Source organism: Acinonyx jubatus, chromosome B4 (assembly GCF_027475565.1).
Source record: "Acinonyx jubatus isolate Ajub_Pintada_27869175 chromosome B4, VMU_Ajub_asm_v1.0, whole genome shotgun sequence".
Lineage (NCBI taxonomy): Eukaryota > Metazoa > Chordata > Mammalia > Carnivora > Felidae > Acinonyx > Acinonyx jubatus.
This window is the reverse complement of record NC_069387.1, coordinates 73,435,857-73,458,318: the sequence shown is the minus strand read 5'-3', so window position 1 is coordinate 73,458,318 and position 22,462 is coordinate 73,435,857. Positions and strand designations below refer to the sequence as shown.

Here is a 22,462-nt window from a genome sequence, read left to right as displayed (position 1 = left end):
AAATCTGCGGTCTCGCTCCTGAAGACCAACTACATTACATGGTTACTTGGCTGATGAGGAAGAAGCTGTTGTTATGGAATAGAAAACAAATGGAGCTGAATGAGAACTGACCGCTTTCTCAAGCAGTATTTCAGCCAGCCCACCAAACCGGGTCCAGGAGTGGGGGTCTCTTTCCCAGGCTTTCAAAATGTGCAGGTCTCCCCACAAATGGGGTCTGCGTTTCATCTAGGAAGGAATAACAGGGGAAGAGTTGAGAAGGAAGAACCCTGAGTTGTCAGAAGAGAAGTAGAGATCATGGAATGGCTGGAAAAACCCCTAGGTAATGGGTATATGATCACGAGGTGAAACACAACTTCATGCTTAAGGGAGACTGGCAGGGCACCTTATGGCTACAGAGGATGCAGGAGGGACTAGTGTGCGATAGGGGGTAAGGACCAGTATATGATGTTCTAGGACCATATATGCAGAGCCAAGAGATGGAGAGGAGTACATGGGGTGATCATATGGGCTGCATTTTCCCACATGTCTGTCTGAGCAGGGTCTGGTGCTTTGGGTTGACAGTATGACATTCTACTTACAAAAGTGACAACAGGAGAACCAAAAGCACAGTGACCAGTTGGCCTTTATTAGTGTTACTGCAGTCAGAGTAGTAGAGGAACCAAGACTTTGTTATCACAAGAAATAAATAGAGCTTATTTTTAGGAAGATTCTAACGGAGTAGTTGAAATCTAGCAGTAGCACTAGAGGAGCCCAGTCTTGTGTGACAGATGAAGCTGGGGTAGAAGTGATGATAAATTCTACCTCAAAGGACCTTCTACGCACTGCCCACTGCCTCAGCTCCCTGGCCAGAGCTGGTCATGGCTACAGGTGCAGATTAAAAGGAAACCTAATGGAAAATGGGCTAAAACACTTGAGAATGCATGGACTTGGATCTATCAGGGGGTGAGCTGACCATGATCAGACAATCCATTACCCTCACTCCAAAGAGGGTTAGACAGACGCTTCTCCAGATCGCTTCCGGCTGATGTGCTCCAGGTGGGCGTGCTCTGAGGTGTCCAAGTCAATCTCATACTTGGCTAGGATTTTGAGGATGGGCCTCAGCTTCAGCCACCACTGCTCCTTGGGGATGCGGTGGCTACAGAGGAATGAGACAGATGATTTAATCTTTCAGCACCCCAACTGATTTCTATCAAAAGCTTATAGGAACAAGTGGAGCAGAAGAGGCTGGATTTTAGGACCTGGCCTAAGATCCGAAACGGGTATGAGTCCAGGTGTTACTCCTAAGATAAAAGGATCGAAGACAGCGAACAGGTTGGGAAGAGCAGATCCTGAAACTACCGGGGAAGTAGATGCACTCACTCAAAATCCGTCTGCTCCTTCAGCTCAGTCACCGGTTGAAAGACCAGAGCCCTCTTACGCATCCCCAGAACACAGCCTGAGTCTGGTGTATTGGCGAAGATCCTCCCTGCAATACAGGATGGTCAGTAGGCTTCTATAATGGGGAACCAGCCACTATGGGGGGGTCTTACCCTTTTACCCCACCTACCATTACGGTAACTCTCTTTGATTTTCCCAGACATCCAGTTCATAGCCTTGGCACCCATCTTAGTGGCAAAATTTCTGTCAAACGGAGTTGGGCTTCCACCCTGGAAAAAGAATCATAAAAATTACAGAGGGAAGGACTCTAATGAAGTGGCAGAGATACCTGAATACACACAGAAAAAAGGAAAGTACAGGCCCCAGGTTTGCAGCTGGAAACAGGAATCCAAAAGTCTAACCATGAAGGAAATCCTGAGACAGCGCTGAGAACAGAGTGAGCTGGCACAGCTTATTTGGCCATTTACCAGGGGTAAGAGTAACTAATTAGATATGGGGGGACCTGGTCTCACAACCGCCGCCTCTAGCTCCACAGCTGCCAGATCCTGTTCATTCACTTCCAGTCTGATTGGCCAGTCGCCTCCTTGCCCCTCTTCAGCCTAGCAGCTTTTGTCAGTCACCATCATCGACAAAAGTGTTCCTTGTGAACCAACATAGATGTCCTTGGTAGCACCTCAGAATAATATAAAACATCATGCAGATTTTCTCTGAACTAAGTGAAAGGAGGTGGGAAAGTGGGGAATAGATCGCCATGCTTTATCCAGTCAGACCCCATTCCTGCAGGGGCTAATAAGCTCATTCAAGTTGAGGATACTGGGAATTCATAGGTAGGTAGACAACGGTCAAAGGTCCATACTTAAGCAGAATCAGCTTTGGGATGGGGAGGCCTAAGACCACCAGTACCGTCTGTGAGCGAGGCCTGCCGTAGGTGGGGATTGAATGTGGATAGCAGAAGGGAATTCGTTTCCCCCGGAAACCCCGGTTAGTGCAGACAGAGCCCAACACCAGCAAGGTGGCTGTACTTCTTGCACAGGAAGGCAGCGTGGCATGCTGGGAAGAGCACTGGAGTGCATTCTGGCTCTCACCCAAGTTTGATGAGCGGCCCTAAAAAAGTTGTTTCTCCCGTCTGGGCCTCATTTTCTTCATCTGAATTAGTGGTTCTCAACTGGAGATGATTTTGCCCCCCAGGGGACATTTGGCAAAAGTCTGGAGACATTTTGTATTTGTTACAACTTAGGAGGGAGGTGCTACTGGCATCTAGTGGGTAGAGTCCAGGGATGTTGCTAAAGCATCCCGCAATGGCACAGAACAGCCACCCGCAACAAAGATTTATCCAGCCCCAAATGACAATGGTGCCAGTGCTGAGAAGCCCTGCCCTAGGAGGGATCACATAACCTCGAAGGCCATTTCCAGGGTAATGCTGTTTCGATTCTGCGACAGTAAAAACTGCAGGCTCGTGCTCTGTGGTGGCACCGACAGCCTCCAGCAGATTGGGGACCAGTGGGAGACCCAATGGCTATCGGGGATTGTGGCCGTCTGGTGAAGGGTATGACTGGGGTGTCTTCCCGACCTGCTGCATGTGCCCAAGCACATTCTTCCTGCTGTCAAATATGCCCTTCCCCTCCTCAGAGTACAGGTTGAAGATGAAGTCCGTGGTGTAGTTCTCATTGCACTTCTCATTCCTGCCAGGTAGAGACCAAAAGCCTGTGACTTTGGTTGTCTCCCCATCCCTCCCAACCCTTTTCTGCGTCAGTAGGCTTTGTTCTTCCCTTTTCTGTCTCCTCCCATGGCTCCAGTTCTCTCACTGTGTCCCCAAATTCCTCAGGGCATCCCAACCATGGATTCATTCTGTGGGCTAGAGCCAAAGCCTAACTGTTCTCTTCACTTAGAAACACACCATGGATGAGGTACCTTAACACCAAGCCCCTTTTCACAGTGGTTTTCATCTTATGCACCAGATGTTCAACATTTGCCTGAAAATAAGAGAGTAAATGTTAAGCCTTGCCAGGAGTGGATAAGGCCGGGCAAGTGCACAGATCTCTTGTTCCCCACCAGGCCTCTCCAGATGGGGAGAGAGACTGGAAGAGAGCTGTTTACAATCTGTGCCTAGTCCCTGTGAGAAGTTCAGTGCATGCTGCAGTGTGAACAAAGACTCCAAACGAGCCAGGCAGAACTGGGAGAGGGTGAGTTAAGGACAGCCATGGTAACTGCCGGTCTTCACCTTTCCACCTGCTCCCAGTGTTCCCTTCCCTCAGAGGGGCGGGGGGGGGGGGGGGCACTGCTCTCAGTGTTGGCCTTTGAATGGGTTGCTTGTCGGTGCAGCTTGGGAGGAACCAGTTCCTTCATCTGGGCTTTGAGCTGGGGGTGAAGGAGGAAGACTCCCACCTTCCATATCTAGCAGGGACTTGAGTTCTTGCATGAGGGAGTTCCCTCAGCCTGCTGCCCCTGCACTTTGTGGCTCTTCTTCCCTCCAGTGAACTGAGATCTTAGAAAACTAGGATCATACAGCCCCTCTGAGAAAAAGGAATCAGAGCGCCCTACCCCAACCCTGGAAGGGACAGGAATGAGAAGAGTCTGCTTTGGTAGCAAGGGAGCCCAGGGCGGGTGGCATGATCAGTAGAGACACCACCGACTTTCTCTGTTAGTTAAACCTACTCACAAGTTTAGAAAAGTCTTTTAACCTCTCTAAATCTTTCTCGTCTGTAACACGGAGATAATAATAGCTCCCTTGCACATGTGTTTTGAAGACAAAATGCAAAAATATGTTGAGAAGGGCTTAGCAACGTGGGGCCTTCGAAACGAATGCTCCAGAAACAGCAGCTGTGGTCATGCGTGCGAGGTTACACCGGAGATGCCCTCTTGCTGCTCTTTCTAGTTTCCTCTCAGGGCCCCAGAGACCAAGCAGCTATCCTCATCTTGAGCTCTCACAGCTCAAGATGCTGTGGGGACAGACTAGGGCAGGGGAGAGCTGCATAACAGGCTCTGAGTGACCATCTACCTGTAGGTCCCGAATGGTGAAGGGCTCCTCAAAAATGTAGGCAGCATCGGCCCCAGCTGCCAGTCCTGCCATGGTGGCCAGGTAGCCACAGTAGCCACCCATCGTTTCGATGATAAACACCCGACGCTTGGTGCCTGCCGCTGACTGCTTGATGCGGTCACAGGTCTGCAAAGACAGCGGAGTCTCAGTTAGAAAGACAGAGTCCGGGGTCTGATCCTTGTCACTTCTCTGGCCCTTGCCATAAACCGGCCCCGGAACGCCACCCTCCCCGGCTCAGCCAGGCCCCTATGCCTCATCAAGTTCTTGCCTTAGGGGGTGGCCGGCACACCTGCCAACTGCCCTGTGGAACTCGCCTCCTGGGAAGGAAGCTGTACTTACCCTTTGTAGAGTTCAGGGCAGGGAAATTAGGCTATCTGACCTCAGGACGGAAAAAAACATTTGGGACGCAGAGTACTGATGCGTTGGAGGCTGACAGGTGAGAATGAACACCGTAGCGTGGAGAAATAAAGTGCGTTAAGGGCCTGGGCTCGAAGAGGCACCGTTCGAACACTGTCACTTGGTTAGTACAAAAACAGTAGCTCACTCTCCAGTACACGTGGTCCAGGGATTACAGAGCTGGCCAGAGGCCTGGGAAGCGGGGGCGGGCTCTCACCGTGCAGATAGTATTGAGTGCTGTGTCAGTCCCCACGCTGAAGTCCGAGCCGGGGACGTTGTTGGAGACCGTCGCGGGGATGACCACAAACGGGATGCACAGCTCATCAAACAGCTTCCTGCCCTCCATCAGTTCCAGGCCCCCTGTGTAAGCCTGAGAAGGAGGGTGGCAGCCATGAGGGGAGAGGGAAAAGTGGGGAGGAGGGGAACAAACGGGAGGGCACTCACCTCAAAGCCCCCAATGATGACAAGGCCCTGAATGTTAAACTTAGTGATGTTGGCACTGATCTGCTCAAAGCTCTTCTTGGGTAGAGTCCTAGTTGATTGGGATGAGGCGGGGTGGGCGATGAGGTGATGGAATTTGGAGAATTAAGCAAAGTTGAGGGAGAAAAAAAGCTACAATTAGAATGTGCTTTATGTATAACTTCTTGACCTGTGCCCCCTTCCCTGCCACCCCTCTCATGGCTGTGTAAGTACACATCCTGGGGCTTAAAACTGCTAGAGCTGCTAAGAGATGTCTAGATATGCAGGCCTTCCCTCACTGAGGCAACTGTGAGCTTGGGGACAAAAGATGCAAACTACAGCAGTGTAGACGCTGACCTAATGAACTGACACCCACATTCCAAGGGACATCTTTAGGGGTGACTAGGAGGAGGTGCTTCCAAAATGCCACTTACCTTTTAGTCCCAAGTTTGGAACCACCTTGGCCAGTCCAGCCCCCAACATAGCTCCAGCCAGCTTCCTCGATCTGCAGGAAAAGATCACACAGGTCTGCCTTGTGGACTGAATGCTACTTCCTGAGTTCTGATCCCACCCCGACACCCCCCTGGCTGGAAGAGGAACACCACGCTTCGGCTTTTCCCCACCTCAGTGAACTTCCTCTGGTCTTATTGCCCATTCACAAATAGTAAGCACCTACTTATGCCAGGCACTGCACTGAGCTTTGGGACAGAGAATTAAACAAGGTGTGTTGCCTGTAAAGGGTTCATTTCAGTGGCTCCTGCCTACTCATACTGCCCTAAAATTAAGCATCTACTTCTGCTCAAACCCTGAGAGGAAAGAAAGGGAGAGAGAGAGAGGGGAGGGGCCAGGAGAAAGAAAAAGACCGACAGGTCACCCCTGCTACGTGCCTCAGAGTACGTGCCCTCCTCCTTTTAGTCCCTGTACCTGACCCTTGGCCAGGCCCTCGAAGCCATCATGTACAACCAGCACCCGGTTGCCCTGGATGAGGCCAATCCTCACGGTGGAACGGACGGCAGCGTTCATGCCTGCGGCTGGGGCCCCCACGTTCATCACGGCCACTGTGTGTATGCTACTCTGGGGAGAAGAAGTGGAGAGGGAGCAGGGCGAAGAGGGGGACAGGTCAGTAAGGGAAGCTGAACCCTGTCTCCCTCATGGTCCTAGGGTCAGGACATGTGCCTCTGGACAATGTACCCCCTCTCCAGGAATGTCAGCACAGCCTGTTCCCTCATCCTGTGGAAGCAAATTCTTTATCACAAATCAATAAGGAAAACCGCTGTCCCTGCCCGCAGATAGCATTACGTAACGAATGAGGCCTTCCAGAGCAGCATTTCCCAAAGTGTGATATTTGGACTGCCTGATCTAGGGAGCCTGTTAAACCAACCTATTCCTGGCCGCAACCCCAGAGCTAAATCCTCTCTGAGGGAAGGATCCAGCAATCTGCACGTTAAATAAGCAGCCCAGATGATTCTGATAGACACTCAGTACCAAGAACCACTACTTCAGGGGAAGAAGTGGCTGAAGTACACTCATATGCTCATTCCCAGGTCTGCCCAAAGGATTAATCCGTAAATCTCTTTCCCAGTCCTTGCACGCTACCTCGTCGATCCTAAATTGGATGTGGGCCTTGGGGCAGAGACGTCCGGGGCACATTAAGAACATGGGGCTGGTATCTGGGGGGCCTAAGAGAAAATTTCTTAGTAGGGTCAGGGACTCGGCACTGGAGATTTTAGTGGGGCGAAGAAGCTGGCCAGGCTCTAGGTTATACGAGTGGAGGTGGCACTTCATGGAGGGAGACTGAGAGACAGAGTCAAAGGGAGAGAACTCACCGGTCCCTTAGAGACTGGGGGTCTGACATGAGCCAGAAGCTTGTACACTTCCCAGTTGTTCATGAAGCTCCTGGAAAAAGTACAGGTGGGGTGGGGGGTCTTCAGGCCGCTCCTCACGGCCAGCAGCCAAGGGGATCTAAAGTTCTGTTCCCAGTGTGAAGTCCAGCTGGGCAAACCTCAAAGGACATAACTGGGACCTGGCAGGGATTGGGCAGGGGCTGAAAAGGGGCCAGTGACCTATCAAACCCTCCCTGAGGACTCTTCTCCCAGGCACTGCACTCAGCACGACACGCTGTCCCTTGGCTAGAGAAACTGAAAACCTGGCTGGAACCCACACAAAAACCACCGGATTACAGCAGGCCAATCCCAGGAAGAGCATCCCTGGGACAAACTGTGCCTCCTGGTCACCTCACAACCAACTCTCTCAGGAAGGAACTGTCACAGAGACAATAAGAACAGGGAGGGGCAGAAGCTCTTATATTGGGTATGAAACCATGTCCGTTTTTTGCTCCATTCCAATATCTGATTTCTGTAGCTAGTGAGCTTCCAGTCATTCCTCACCGGCCTCTCAGCTTCAAGGCTTCATCAAATTTCCTGTCGTTCATGGCCTTGGTCACATCTTTGGTCTGAGGGAGGAGCACAGCAAGAGTCATGACTACAGGGCAGGGTTCTACACAGCTGGATTCCTAGCCCGTGGTAACGCTCTGTCTCAACTCTTATGCCTGGATCCTACCCACCACGCCTCCCACCTTTGCTATGCTCCCCAAACATTCACAGAAAGCAGCATCTTTGTTTTTCCTTAATTTTCGGAGAAATGAGCAGCCAAAGGAAGGAGCTGATTCAATGCTCTACTTATTCGAATATTTTTCAGAGTGGAGGAGTGCTCACAGATAAAATAGCATCTTCCTCCATTCCGCAACCTGAAAGTAGCCTCTAAACTGAGTGTATGAAGAAGACCCTATGGATCCCAGTTAGGAAGAAAAGCTGATCCCTGCCGTGTGTCTCCCAGCTACTGATTTCTGCTCTGTGAGCCCGCGCTTTAGCTTTTGGGATACATAGTTCCAAGCAAGGCTGGAGCCTGTCTAGGCTGTAGGTTTCTGGGACTCCCAGTTTGAGGGAGAAGCAGGCCAGGAAATGGGGAGCCAGCCCTGAGCATGCAGGCCAGTCCTAAGAATCAGCCAGACACCTCAGCCCCAGACACACTGCTCTGTGGTATCACAGGAGTGATTCCTTTGTAATAAGAGCCATTTCCTGAGCACCCGGTATTTTCCAGATACTGCATCAGACCTTCTACAAAGCTTCCCTCTGCTCCTTACAGTAGCCCTCAGGGTGAGTGTTAGGAACCTCACGTTGTTTCAGAGAAACCTGTTCAAGGTAGAAATCATAGAAACATACGAGCTAGCCAGCCAGACCATAATACTATTCCCTGCTTTTAATAACGTTTGGAGACATACTCCGTTTCTTTTCCAACAAAGACATGGCAAAAGCATCCGAGGCTGGATATTGTGCGACGTTGGGTCTCACTACTTGGTAAGATGTAGCGTCTCCCACGTTTCTTAGGAACATTTAACAGATGGGGACACTGAGGCTTAGAGAGGGGACAGCTCCTATGCAAAGCCTACTGTGCCCTTTCCTCATTTGACTCTTACCTACACCATGCTGCCTTCCCATCTCCAACAGGAGTTCCAGTGCCCTTCGAAGTTGGTCTCTTTCCCTCTAAGCTCTAGCTCAAAGACAGGGGCTTGGGCTGTTAGGACGGGGAGCTGAGGTCGGTACTTACCATTTGGACACACTCCATGAGGGGCAGGCGCACAGCCTGGTTCCCAGAGAGGCTCACCACACAGGCTGGGGTGTCTGGAGTCCCTTCCAAAAGTGCCATCACTGCCTCCACACCCATCCTGCTGCCCTGCAGGAACCCAGGCAGCAAAGACAGTCTGGTTCAGGCCTCCCCATCTGGACTGGGCCTGGAGAGCCAGGGCACCTGAGGCCCTTCCAGATCACAGGGTTGAATTGCACATTTAAGGACTACAGCTAAGAGCTTATGGGGCTTTATCTCCCTACCCAGATTTCATCTAAAGCTTGATTCTTCATCCTCTTACCATTAGAATTCTATTTGGTTCCAGAGAAGCATGTCCATTGTAGTAATCAAGATTACTGAGGCTTAATATGCCCTTCTTATTGATAAAACAGGGGAGAGTATTGCCTCTCTCTTCTAACGAAAGTAGGATGAGAGGGTTCAACCTGAGTGTCTAAGGTTAGATCTTAATAATTTTACTAATGATCAAAGCTGAGATATTAGACCTCACTATTTGGAGAGCATATAATTTCCCATCATTTTTTGCAACAGAAGAGAACTCGGGTGGATGGGAATGAGTCAAGGGCCACTGCAGTCCAGAAGCTGGAGGGAGGCGGCATGGCCAATGGTGTAAGCCCCTGTCCTGGGAAGTGGGATTCTGCAGGGGAAGGACAGCAAGTCCTGGGTTCTAAGACGCAAGGGCCACAGAACCCCATGACTTACCAGGATCCGGTCAAAGGCTGATGGTGTCCCACCCCGCTGCACATGCCCCAAGACAGTGACCCGGGTGTCATATCCCAGACGCTTCACCACCAGCTGAGGACACCAAAAGAGGGACAGAGAGATACAGAGTCAAAGAGAAAAAACAAGCAGAGGCTTAGATAAACCACGATGGCTTAGCCTCTTATCTTATATCTTATCTTCCTGGGAAGCCAGGGGGCAGGAAACCTGGGGAGAGATGTACAGAAGGACTAAGGGGAGACTCAGAAGTCACTGGAGAAGGGGGTGGGGGGTGGTGTCCAAGGCCTCTCTGGTTTCATTCATACTAACATTCTTGATGTCTTCTGAGCTTATGGGTTTCCCAGTCTTGTCGATGGCACCCTCAGCCACAATGATGATGTTGAGACGAGAACCACGGGTCCTTGTCTGGTCAAGAACAAAGAGGAAAGATGGAGGGGAAGTGCATCATCAGTGAAACAGGCGAGTGGTTTTTCAAGGGCAAAATAAAGTGCCAGTACCTCGCTGAGCCGGCGACAAAGATGTTCCTCCCAGTTGTCATCCGGTGGACACTCAGGAATAAAAACCCAGTCAGCCCCACAGGAGAGAGAGGTGACGAGGGCCAGGTATCTGAGATGAGAGGCAGAAGCGTCACACTAGGAGCCACGCTCCACAGACTGCCTAACCCGTACCTGGCAGGTCTGCCTGTTCCCATAGGTGGTGAAATGTGTGAGGATCTGTGCTTTCATGCTTGGGGTGAGGGTAAGAGCACCGCTGAGACAGCCTCTCAGTGAAGTTTTGTCCCTGAAGGGCACCGTCTCTTCATGCTCACCTGCCACGGTGGCTTCTAATCTCAGAGCGGTGTCTGTCCTGTGCACGGGCACACAGGCACACCCTTGCACGCATGGGTACGGGGGTGGGGAAAGGGGGCCATAACCGAGACAAGCATGGACACCTCTGAATCTGCTATCCCTGGGAGACCTCTTTGGACTCTCTGGGGAAGAGAAGGCTACTGCTGGCTCCACAGAACAGATGAGTCGAGACGGGGATCTTACCCACAGTGCCGGCCCATCACTTCTAGCACAAATGTCCTCTGGTGGCTGCAAGAGACAGACACAGAACGTTTACAGTCCAAGTGTCCTGATGGTCCCAAGCCGCCACCCACATGTAGGCCGCAAAACCTCCCTGGGAGACGCATTTATATTGTTAGACCTCCCAGCAGGTGTCTGGAGAGACCAGGAAGACCAGGCTGACTAAAACATAGCAGTAAAAGGTGTCAGTACTGTGGCTCTGTTCCAGGGAGCAATGGGGTCCAGGAAAGGAAAGAGAAAATAGGAAAAGAAGTGAAGAAGTGAGGACTCGACCAGCATCAGCCTGGAATCCCCTAGGATGACCCTGGCAAACTGTTACCTTCCGCCTCCCATTCTCCCACACTGCCTCCCTAGGCCGCCTATTGAGCAGCGGCAGTGACGGCCTCTACAGTCTACACTATCGCTGAAAGGGTGGCTAAGGTTTGGAGCTCCCTGGATTTGTCTCAGGTTGGACACTGATCATTTGGGAGACCCTACAGGTATCAAAGCCCTCAGAGCTACACTGGACAGTGGGCAAGAGAGTGACAAGGGGCAAACATACGGCCTGTAGACAGCAGTGCAATTTCAGGGCTTTAGGGAGGCTTCTTCATTAAAGACAGTGTTCCCACCCCAGAAAACGGGTCATTGGGGGTCTAGAGCCCAAGGGCATTAATCTTCTCTAGACGCCCTAGCCCTGTAGCCTGCCCCAGCTGCGATCCTCCTCCACTGCCCCACCTGCCCCCCGCAAGTCCCCTAACCTCTGAGCAGTGGTGGTGATGGCGTCCACAATCTCTATGATCCGGTGCAGGGCGGAATCAGTGCCAATGGTCATATCAGTGCCACAAAAGTCATTGTCAATTGAGCCCACCAAACCCACGATATTCAGATAGCTGGACTTCGTAGCCTCCTCCGCTGTGATCTTACCTGGCAATGAGAAGCAAACCAGGAGCCACCTTGACATGCCTAAAGAGCAGATGACTGGAGAGAGAAGGAACTGCAGCCAATGGGAAGCATAAGCAATGGCAGAGAAAGGAGGGCAAAGACCTCCCTTTTGTGTCTGGGTGATGATTTCCTCCAATGGGAGGAGAGGGGTGTGTGTGCATGCGCACAAACAGTACTTATGACAATGTCTCACCCGCTTTCTGGAGGTCACTCAGTAAGTCACTCCACTCAGAACGGAAGGTGTCAGCCCCAGTGAGGCTGCCATCACCTCCGATGACACACAGATTAGTAATCCCACGCTTCACCAGGTTGTGGGCAGCGCGGAGTCGTCCCTCTCGTTCACGGAAGTCCTTGCACCGGGCACTTCCAATGACTGTGCCTCCCTGTGGGGAAGAAGTAGAAGTCAGCTCCCCAGATGACACAGCCAAATTTGAGGTCGACATGCTAAGATTTCCCCTATTCCAAAATCGTGATGAGCTGTCATAACTACCTGGCTTTCTAGGAAGTGCCCTGACATCCTTAAGAGTCATTTGTCCTTTCTAGGGGCATCTGGGTGGCTCAGTTGGTTAAGTGTCCGACTCTTGATTTCAGCTCAGGTCACAATCTTGCAGTTTGTGGGATTGAGCCTTGCCTCGGGCTCTGCGCTGACAGTGCAGAGCCTGCTAGGGATTCTGTCTCTCCCTCGCTCTTTGCCCCTTCCCCACTCACAACTCTCTCTCAAAATAAATAAATAAACTTAAAAAAAAAAAAGGCATTTGTTCTTTCTAAAGGAAAGGGAAATAATTCTGGCTGAGCTATCATAGGGTCATTCCTATATTCTGCTACACCTCTTAGAAGACTGCTAAGATTAACCCATTTCATTGAAGGCTTTGTCATCAAAGTGATTATCCTCAAGGAGAGCAAAGGAATACATACATGCTGTTGGCTTTTGGACAATCTCCATCTTTCACATGTTCTTAGAAATGTAAGATGTAGCACAGACTTTAGTCTTTGGAAATTCTCCCCAGTGGCCTGACTTTATTGGATTGTGTCCACACTATAATTAGCAGTTCATCCCAACGTGCTTGGTCATCCCAATGTGCTTTCCCTCTTGAACTCACTGATTTCTAATTGTAACCAGGCCCTGCCAATCCTTTCCCCTTCACTCCTCGGGATCTATGGTGCTCGTGGAAGGAGACACAATATCCACATATTCACAGGAAAAGTAGTTCTGAGTATAGAAAGCCTTAAATCCCCAGGGACTTATAGATGCCCCAGGAGAGGTAAGTATACTTAGGGTTTTCACAAATCGTACAAGCTTCTGGCATTCATGCCTTTGGGAGTACTGATAGAGAATTCTGACTCATTTTCAGACCACTTAACAGCAGGCACCATTGCCTATAAAGAATCTTCGCTAAGTACTGCATATTGTATTTCTTCCCATGGATTTTTAGAGGACTGCGGTAAAGAATGGGGGTACAAATGTAATTTGTGGATTTTTCAGTAAATCAGAAAATAGGTATATAATGACTTACGGAAAGTAGCACAAAGGGTTATGGATACAATCCGCATAATCTTAAGGTATTTTTGGAAACTCTAAAAGGCTGTGCTGGTTCCTTCCTCCCTCAAACAGTGTGGTTTCAAGTGACCTTCTCACCATCACATGAGGACCGGCAGATTTCAGCTCTACTTCTGGCTCTGGCTCCAGGCCTCTGGGAAGGTTATTTTCCTGGCCAGACCCTCCCTGTGACTCCAGAGCAACTCCTGCTTACGTGCCAGTTCCTTAAGTCTTGCCTGTGACCTTTCCATAAAGAGCAAACTGTCCTGTGACCGCATCCCCACCCCCATGCCACCCTAGGAAACCAGGGTGATGTTTTCAAATGCAAAGAGTAAAGGGCAGTCGTGGCACCTCTCTTGTCACAGAACCCTTCACGTTGAGCCACGTGGGGGGAACTTGAGCAACCATGAGGCCAAACCAGAGTGGGGTGGGACAAGGACAGGACAAATAAGGAACAGGAGTCCTCTGGAACATACCAGCTGAAGCATCATCGACACACTCTCCCAGGTGGCTTCCCTGATGTTATCTCCACCATCCACCAGGCCTTGATAACCCTGTGGAGCACATTACACCCATTCAGCTTCTGCTAAGCCAGTTTTCCCTAAACCCCCATGATTAGGACAGGATCTCTGGGAAGCAGTTCTCTGAGAATCAAGTCATCTCCTCCCATTACTGATCCCTGGATGCCCATGACACTGTCATATTTAACACAGTCCAAGGAAGAAGACATCAACTTTTCAATACCCTCTTCTATTTCCCTGCAATCTCAAAAGGTCAGGATGTCCTTCCTAATATTTCATCCTAATTCTTCTTGCTTCTGGTTTATCCCATGTCCTCCAATCTGCTTTCCCGGGGAACTAAATAGCAGATAGTTTTGATAACAGTAGAGGGAAAAGAGAAGGGTGGTGGAAGAATGGCAGGAGAGAAATGGGACTTGAAAAGATACAATTTAGGAGAAGGCAGATAAACCTTACAGGGAAAAGAGTGGGCAAAGAATGAGAGGGAAGGGAGAGAAGGAAGAGGAGTTAGAACTTCAGAAGGTACAGCAAACTGCAGAAATCTGATGAGACTTTGTTCTTTCCAAAGGCTCTGTCTCAGGACATACTAAATTTTCTCTGAAATACTCATTTCAGCTTCTCTCTTTGTTTTGGTGGAGGTAAGGGGAAGAGAGAGTTACTTCTTCCTTTAAATTGAACGGGCAACATGAGGACCCAATCTGTAGATCCCTATATCCTACCATCATTACTGGAGACTGGAGTCAGGGAGAGACACTCTTGGAGACAGGGAGCTGAGATAGGTCAGGCATAGCATGTAACTGGGAGGTGAGGAAACAGGAAGTAGGGAGGGGGGAGCATAAAACAGAGAAAGAATGATGGAGAACAAAGTAGAAAACGAACCTCATGGACAAAGAACACACGGGCACCAGTAAAGATACCAACTCGAACCACAGCCCTGACAGCAGCATTCATACCTGAAAGGAGGGAAGGAAGACGACAGGAAGAGGTTACTCCTGAGAAAAGCAGCCTGGACTACAAGATATCTCAGTCCTTCTCTTAGGCTTTTCTCTGAATCTAGAATACTCTTCTCCTCCAAGTCTTCTGGCCTCCACCCCCCCCAACACTAAATTATCGTGTTCAGTGTTAATGTAGCTCCACATACCTCCAATTCATCTCCCTTCCCCCCCCAATCCCATCTTTCTTAAGACCTTTCCCTGCCAGGGCAATCTGGGGAATAATAATCTTGAATGCTTACAGTAGGGTTAGACACTGCTAAACGCCTGTCAAACCTCATCTCATTTAATCCTCTCCACAACCCTGAAGTTACCTCCATTTTACAGATTTGGAAACTGAAGTTCAAAGAGGTCAAGGTCACAGAGCCCAGTCTCTCCACTGGGAGATAATCAGGACTAAAATTAATTAGGACTAAAACAGAGAGGAGAGCCTTTCCCCTCTCTCCCATGTTAAGTAGTCTCCCTTTCCGGTAGCTACTCAGTGACGAGAACTGTCTCTCCCAAGAGTACTGTGGAGGAACCACCCTGCACAGCACACAACACAAGGGGGAAGCTATAACGTCCTCTGTATTAGAAACAATGCTACTGATAATTGTGCTGAGCAGAACTTCCCCAGTGAGACATGGAACGCATACCTGGGTCTTGATCCCGGTAACCCCATCCTGCCCTGTCATGTGAGAAGGGGCTCACGGTGATGCTCAGGGAATCTCAGAGCCCTGATAGATCAATTTCTTGTGAACCATTTTAGCCACCTGCCCTCAGATACCCCAGAACATTTTTTTGTTTCAATCTACAATCTATTCCTAGGGTCCTTAACCCTGCCTGGAGAAATATCATGTGCCAGTGAGCACTAGAGAAACCAGTAATTAGAAAAATCTTCTAAAATCCATCATGAACTACTGTAAATTCCAAAGCTACCTGGAGCAGAATAGAACCAACAAAACCAAAATGTCTATTTTGGAGGGTTTTTTCTGCAGGCTGACGAAAGTTGGTGTTAGATGACTATAAGCACCAAATCAAATTGAAGGCCCATTCACTCACTGAGCAAATATTGACTAAATACCTACCATACTCCAGGCACTATCTAGGCACTAGGGAAACAGCAGTTGAATGATACAGTCTAGGGATGCAAAGATACAGGAGACGGTAATGGTCCTCAAGACTTGTGAAGAATATAACATGGTTACAATATGGATCCCTATGAAGGAGATTTGTACAAAGTGCAGTGGGGACAAGGAGAAGGAGCATCCAAGCTGCCAAAAAGGAAGTCAGAACAGGTTATACAGAAAAGACAACATTTGACCTGAGACGTAAAGGACAATTTCCTTATAAATCTTTTATGTCAGGTGGCCACTTTGGGGGACAGTGCTCTAGGCAGGAAAATAGCACAAATAAAGGTGAGGGTCAAGAAACAACCTTAGGTAACTGGGTATTACAAAGGATAAAACGTAAGACAGGAAGTGGTGAGCAGTGAAGCTTCAAAGGTAAGCAGGCACCTGTATGCCACGCGAGGAAGCCTGGCTCTTATTCTGTAGGCCAGGATTTGATTGGGGATCCATGGGTGATGGTTTCAGGAAATCCATGAACCCATGAAACTGTATGAAAAGTTTTCTGGGCACGGGAATTTCCTTTGGGAGAAGTTCCACAGCTGTCATTTGATTCTTAAGGAGGTCTTTGGCCTAGAAAACAAAAGTTGCAAATGATGGAGAATCTCTGAAGAATTTTGAGAGTGGAGAGACATGACGCTATCTGTATATCAGAAAAGATCACTGGTGGCAATGTGGAGGACGCTGGGATAAGATGGCTCTCTGGCAGCCTAGATGAAATGAGGGCCTAGACTGAGAGAGTGGCATTTGGGACAAAACAGAGACACTGGACAGGAGGCAATGGGGAAAGAGAAGCACAGCACTGTGGTTAGATTTCAAGGTGTTGGAGAAGAAGATGGAAAGGCCCCATGACTGACAGGCAAAGAGTAAGACTGAGGTGCAATTAACTAAGCAGAGGCAAGTTTTGATTCAGGCAGGTAGGGGTGTGGATGATACATTCGTATTTGGATATGTTGAGCTTGAAGTTCTTGTGGGACACCCATGTGGACTTGGGAGAGATGGTCTCACAAGAATATGTAGAATTAGAATGGGAAAGGCAAGGAATGGAACGCTGAGGAAAACCAATGCTGAGGGAATGGGCAGGGGATGATGGGTTCCATGAAGGAAACTAAGGAGCAGCAAGAAAGGCAAAAGGAAACCCAGGTCTTAGCCATGTCTTGGAAGCCAAAGGGAACAGTTTTGAGAAGTTGTAACACTGCCAAATGCTTCCAATAATCAATCTAAGATAAGAACGGGAAGGTTGGGCTTGCCAACAAGAGGTCACTGGTGAGCACTGCTGTCAAAGCCCACTTCTGCCATCACTAAGGCAAAGTCACCTAAGTCTAGAAGTCTAGGTTCACATCCTCAAACTGAAGGAATCAAAATGGAAAACTCTGTGATGGGAGCAGGCTTCTCAGAAGCTTTAGGAAAAGCCTGCGTGTATGAAAAGAACAAAGTCAGGGTCAATGCAAAGCCATCAGTGCCTTAGTAAGGATAAATCAGTAGGTCAGAACAGAAATGAAACTATTGTTGATTTATTTTCTAGACTTTCACAATGCCTGTGGGCTTGTCTATTGGATACCTACAGTTCTGGAGTATGAATTTGTAATCTTAAGAAATAAGGAAAAAACACTACTGAAATTTATAGGTTGGAATGCTGTTTCCTACTCCTGAGTAAGGGTAGGGAGAAAAGATTTAAGAAAAACAAATGACTTAAAAGGTTTTAAGTACAAAGTAAACAATACATGGCAGGTAGGAAATATCCAAATCTATTGGGCAGAAGAAAAATCCCACAAAAAAAGAAGATTCTTTCTCTTCTCTCATCCCTTTTTACCTTCTTACCTCAGTCTTATCAACCTCCAGAGGTCATCCTGCCTCTAAGCTGGACAACCGTTTTCCTAGAAATCAAGTTTTAGGACCCTAGTTGTCCCCTATACCTGCATTTCAAAACCCCCAGTTCCCTAGAATTCACCGACCAGTATGTATACACATAACTTATGCTAGGGAGTCCCAGTAATTCTTTGGGCTCTTCTACTTAACATCACTGGCCTATTCTGGCCTCAGACCAGTCCTGGCCAGGATCTCCTTAGCCGTACCATGTTGCCCTAAATAACTCTCTATTCGCAGCTGTCTGACTTATTAGAAGCAAGACGAAGGATAAGATTACAGGCAACACCCAGGGGGTATTCTGGGTACAGCCAGGAGGGGCTCTGGAGAACATCAGAAGCACATACTTTGGAGTTTCTAATTACAGCCTGTAGGCAAGAGGCTTTGGGGAGAACTATGGGTAATGAGTCTCTATGACATGAGATAGAAAAAACTAATAAATGACTTGGTCACTATCTTTTTGAAAGCAGATGTTAGAAAGTTTCTACCTTAATTGAACTTTGAATAGGAAAAAAAAATCCTTTAATTCCAACATGAAAAATAAATGTTAGATCTGAATTACACTTCTGACAAATATGTAATTAATATTATGAATCCTAGAATAGCAATCCAGAGAGGTAATAGAATCCCTGTTCCTGTAATCCTTTAAAAACAGGATAAACATGTATTTGGAATGGACTGCCCATCTGAAGGCAGAGGGCTAGAGCGATGACTGAGATCCTTTCCAGCAGAATAAGCCAATGTTGTGTGGGCAAATGTGGTATGGTTTAGCAGAGCTGGGGCCATTCCTGGACTGGAATTTGTATCTACTCAGCCCAGTTTCTGAGCTCAGGGTGTCTGAAATCTGGCCTCTCTTCTGCTTTAAGAGGTTTTTGGCTTTGCTAAGCTCAGGGAATGACAGAGCTGTGGCCTCTGTGGATTTTACAGAACCCAACCTTCACTTTCCCATGTGGCCCACAGCCTCTGGGTTAAAAGTCATTTCTGTGCCCTCTCCCTCGGAGAACTGAAGATCATTAAACCTATCTCTGGGCAGGCCACTACTTTATTTGAGCTGCTCCTTCAGCTGAGACCTCTCAACTCTACTTTGAGTTTTCTGCTTTGCTTCCCTGTCTCCCTTAGTTTCTTCCTGTACCACCTGGTCACATGCACCTGTGATGTTATGTGGCCTCACAGTGGGATATTTCCCTGGGTACACTGTGCCTGTCACAGGATCCCCTAGGCCTTGGTCCAGCTGGCCCTCCAGAAATCAGCTTATGCTAGCGCCTGCCTCCAAGAATGATCTTCCCTTAAAGCAGGTGATGGTCCCTCTAGAATAAGAGGGTTTCTGTGCTCAGGATCAGAAGCTGAAAGAGCTCTGCTGCTCTTAGACCCAAGTTAAATCCTAGCTCTCTCTCTCTCCCTCTCTTTTTTTTTTTTCCTCTTTCCCTCTCCAGAGAGCCCTTCTTTTTCATAAATTCTTAACTTTGTATGCCTCACTTGGATTTTTAGCAGGCTCTTCTTGCTTCACTTAATCCAATTTCACAGGCCACCCTACCAAGGTTTTAGGATCAACACTCAAGAGTTTGTGGAGCATGGGATTCTTTCCAGGAGAGAGCAGAGAAGCAATCGAAAAGCGAGGTCAGCCTCAAGTAGGGCTCTGCATTCCTAATCTGGCCACTCTTCCTGAACTCAGACCTCTGTGCCCCTCTTCCTAAGTGTCCTCATTCTGGCATTCTCATGTTCATAATACATATCACAATTACAATTAAATATACATTAGATAAAAAATATACTTAAAGCCTAGATTTACTAACATATAATGAGGATCATAAGAACAATGTGTAACTTTTTCATTGATGTATCCTTAGTGCCTGCCATTCTGCTTGAAATGCAGGTGCTCAATAACGTCCTTTGCATTTAACTAAGAATACGTTTATATAGCACCTACTTTGTACACCAGACACTGTGGAATGAAGAATTCATTCAATGAAGAGTTCAGTCTCTTGAAATCTACCTTCTCTGTGAACTCTTCCCTGGTTAATCCAACCAAAGCCTGTCTGTTCATTATAGAAGTGGGCTCTACTTGGTTAGGCACACTTGATTCTTGTTATTTATAAGCCTTACATAAGAATTCCAGTAATGTATGCTATCTTTTCTCCTAAAACTATAAGTTTCCAAAGGAAATTAACTTCTTCACAACATACAAGGCAGGGCTCTAAGCAAAGTGGGTGCTTAACACAAAGTTTAGGAAGCCTACAGAGAGTGGTGCAGAGTGAAGGGGAGACTGGCTGAAATCTCTTTCCTTCTCTATTTTTCTCAGCACAGTCTCCATGTCCTGGTATCCCTCTCAAAGAGATTCTGAAGGTAGATTTCAACGTATTATAAATTACAATATACAAGATCATCAGGAGGAAAAAAAAATCACACATTCCCTATCTCCCACTTCATTTTTCCATATACCTGATTTCCCTGACTTCCAGGCTTCTGGGACTCAACCCAGAAAGGGGTTCTCTCTGGCTTTGCTTTCTGCACCCCCCCCCACCTCACCCCATGGGTCTGTACCGATTAACTGCTGTTATTCCTGCTTATTCGAGGGACAAAGGAATGGAAGAAGAGGAAAGGCCAGAGAAAACTAAGCATGAAGCAGAACTGTGCCCAGTAGAAGGAAATGTGCTGTAGGAGTGTGGTGCCGGACCCTGGTTGGTGCAGAAACTCTACGTACCTCAGAGGTAACACCTAAAGATCTAGCTAGGGCCCACCAAATACCAATTTCTGCATCTCCCCCTTTCCCCACCATTTTCAATGTATTTGAAGTGAATCCACCTACTGCTTTCTCAACAAGTTTATCTCTTTAGTCTCTTTCTTCCTAGTGATGCTTGAGAAAACACCAGTCTTTTAGGTACCAAAGGAACAAAATGGTCCCAAATCTTCAGAGAAACTTAGAAAGAAGTTTTATAAAGATTTGAGTAAATTAAGGTAGAGGAAATAATATCCAGAAGCACTTGGGGACTTAGACCTGACAGAGACTCTTGGGAAAGCCCAGGATTCCAGTGTGAATCTACAGCAGGAGGACATTAAGGACAGTGCTATTCTACAGGCTAAGGGAGTTAAGAAACTCAAAAGGGCCTACCAGCCATGGTTTTTTTGTCCCTCCCCAAGCAGGGCCTTCCTCCTTACCTTGGGCATCTCCACCAGAGGTTAACACGGCGATGGCTTTGCCAATCCCCAGGGTTTTGGCTGCATGGTGCTCTTCATGGGTCATGATCCACTCTAGAATTCAAGAGCACGATCAGTTAAGACACAGGTGGATTGAAGTGCTCAGGAAATGGCTCTGTTAGACTGGCTAGAGCCACCCCAGTCAGGCTCTCCTACTATACTAAGTTTGAGCTTTGCAGCCTGGGTGTTTTGGACTTCTTCCAGAAGAGGGCCACGCCCCCACAAACCGACAAGCTGAAATGTCACAGTAATCAAACCCAAGACTGCAAAGGTCCCGGCTAATCCCTCCCACCTGAATTGGAGTCTATTTGGAGAACAAGCTAAGGTCAAGGGGAAGGGCAGTTGACTGAACAGAAATGAGAAAAGAAGGAGGAAAGTTAAGGTGGCCTCAAGGATTCCTTCTTTTAATGAAGGGAAGGGCTGCTGCAGACGGTAGGAATCGGGTGAGGTTTGGGGCACTGATGAGAACCAGCCAAGTGGAAGCAGAAAAGTGAGGGAAGGCAGGGTTATGGTGAAGATGATGGTTTCGTTTTATGGAATTGGGCTAAGCTGGAACTGGGGTTTGAGGTTTTACATGCACATTTGAGCCTGCACAAAATGATGGTTCAGGCTCAGGAATGGTTAAAGACATTCTATGCCTTCTCCCATCGCTCTCAGGCTTCCTGCCTCCTGAGCCTCTCTTGACTCATCTTCAGGCCTTGCCCTTCACACTACATGCTATCAAATGGGAAGAACAACACAGAATCATAGCCAGATATACATAGATTATGTACACACGCCATGTGAACACCTTCCTATTATTGTCTTTAGGGCTTATCTCTCTCAAAGGAACACACAAGACACACTTTTGTGTCCACAAAATGTCAAAGGAGTCATCACTCTACCAGTTATCCAGGTTAAAATCTAAATTTTTAAATTGATCTCCTCCTTACTCTGAGAGTCAAAAGTTACCAAGTCCTATTCTTCTCCCTTACTATCTTCCCTTATCCTTCTCTTATTTGCGATCCTCGGCGCCTCTCTCCACCTGAATTGCCTACTACAATAGCTGGTCTCCGTTTGTGTTTCCCTTCTCCACTCTACAAGAGACATAGAATAAACCTCTACGGGTAGGTCATAGGACCCTGAGGATGCATTCACCTGAACTGGGCCAAATCACTTGAACCGGGGCTGATGACCTTTATGCACAGCTCATGTTTCTGCTGTGAATCTGGGGAAATCAGGGTAGCCGCTGATAAAGACACAGGTCACATAAACACACAAATCTGCATACATACCAATAAAGTACATGCAATGAGACACTCGTGAAGACATACAAACACAAACATATATAGCATTATTATGGGACACAGCTTCACAGACATACTACATATAATCCATTCTGATGGATAAAGTCCAAATCCTTGAGTTGGCATTCAAAGCTTCCATGATCTAGCCCTTGCCAAAGCTTGAACCTTTGTTCCCATGAATTTTCTGTCCCATCATCACCTGAACATTACTTTGCTCCTTCCCATTTGTGTACCTGGGCACACTGCATCCCTCATCCAGAAGGCCACCTTGGCCCTTTCACAGATATCCCACTCCATCATTTAAGGCCAGGCCTAGCTGCAATCCTATGAATATTAAGACTAT

General features: G+C 48.0%; 1 protein-coding gene across 3 annotated transcripts in view; it reads right to left on the bottom strand.

Annotated features, from left to right (window-relative positions):
* Positions 1–604: 604 nt before the first annotated feature.
* Positions 605–22,462, bottom strand: part of PFKM (phosphofructokinase, muscle) — a 43,533-nt gene continuing 21,675 nt past the window's right edge. For 2 of the 3 annotated variants that reach the window (XM_027035994.2, XM_015065815.3), the window contains 22 exons: positions 20,795–20,887; positions 14,554–14,627; positions 13,633–13,710; positions 11,813–12,002; positions 11,436–11,601; positions 10,663–10,707; positions 10,129–10,237; positions 9,941–10,036; positions 9,614–9,706; positions 8,876–9,001; positions 7,657–7,721; positions 7,096–7,165; positions 6,194–6,343; positions 5,704–5,774; positions 5,255–5,342; positions 5,028–5,180; positions 4,376–4,540; positions 3,289–3,350; positions 2,948–3,059; positions 1,547–1,646; positions 1,360–1,465; positions 605–1,135 (listed from right to left, as the gene is read on the bottom strand). In XM_027035994.2, the coding sequence (XP_026891795.1) occupies positions 991–1,135; positions 1,360–1,465; positions 1,547–1,646; positions 2,948–3,059; positions 3,289–3,350; positions 4,376–4,540; positions 5,028–5,180; positions 5,255–5,342; positions 5,704–5,774; positions 6,194–6,343; positions 7,096–7,165; positions 7,657–7,721; positions 8,876–9,001; positions 9,614–9,706; positions 9,941–10,036; positions 10,129–10,237; positions 10,663–10,707; positions 11,436–11,601; positions 11,813–12,002; positions 13,633–13,710; positions 14,554–14,627; positions 20,795–20,887 (2,357 nt within the window). In that variant the 3' untranslated portion in view covers positions 605–990. Of the gene's footprint in view, positions 1,136–1,359; positions 1,466–1,546; positions 1,647–1,879; positions 2,584–2,947; positions 3,060–3,288; positions 3,351–4,375; positions 4,541–5,027; positions 5,181–5,254; positions 5,343–5,703; positions 5,775–6,193; positions 6,344–7,095; positions 7,166–7,656; positions 7,722–8,875; positions 9,002–9,613; positions 9,707–9,940; positions 10,037–10,128; positions 10,238–10,662; positions 10,708–11,435; positions 11,602–11,812; positions 12,003–13,632; positions 13,711–14,553; positions 14,628–20,794; positions 20,888–22,462 lie in introns of those variants that run through there. The other variant, XR_003413078.2, reaches the window with a different exon arrangement.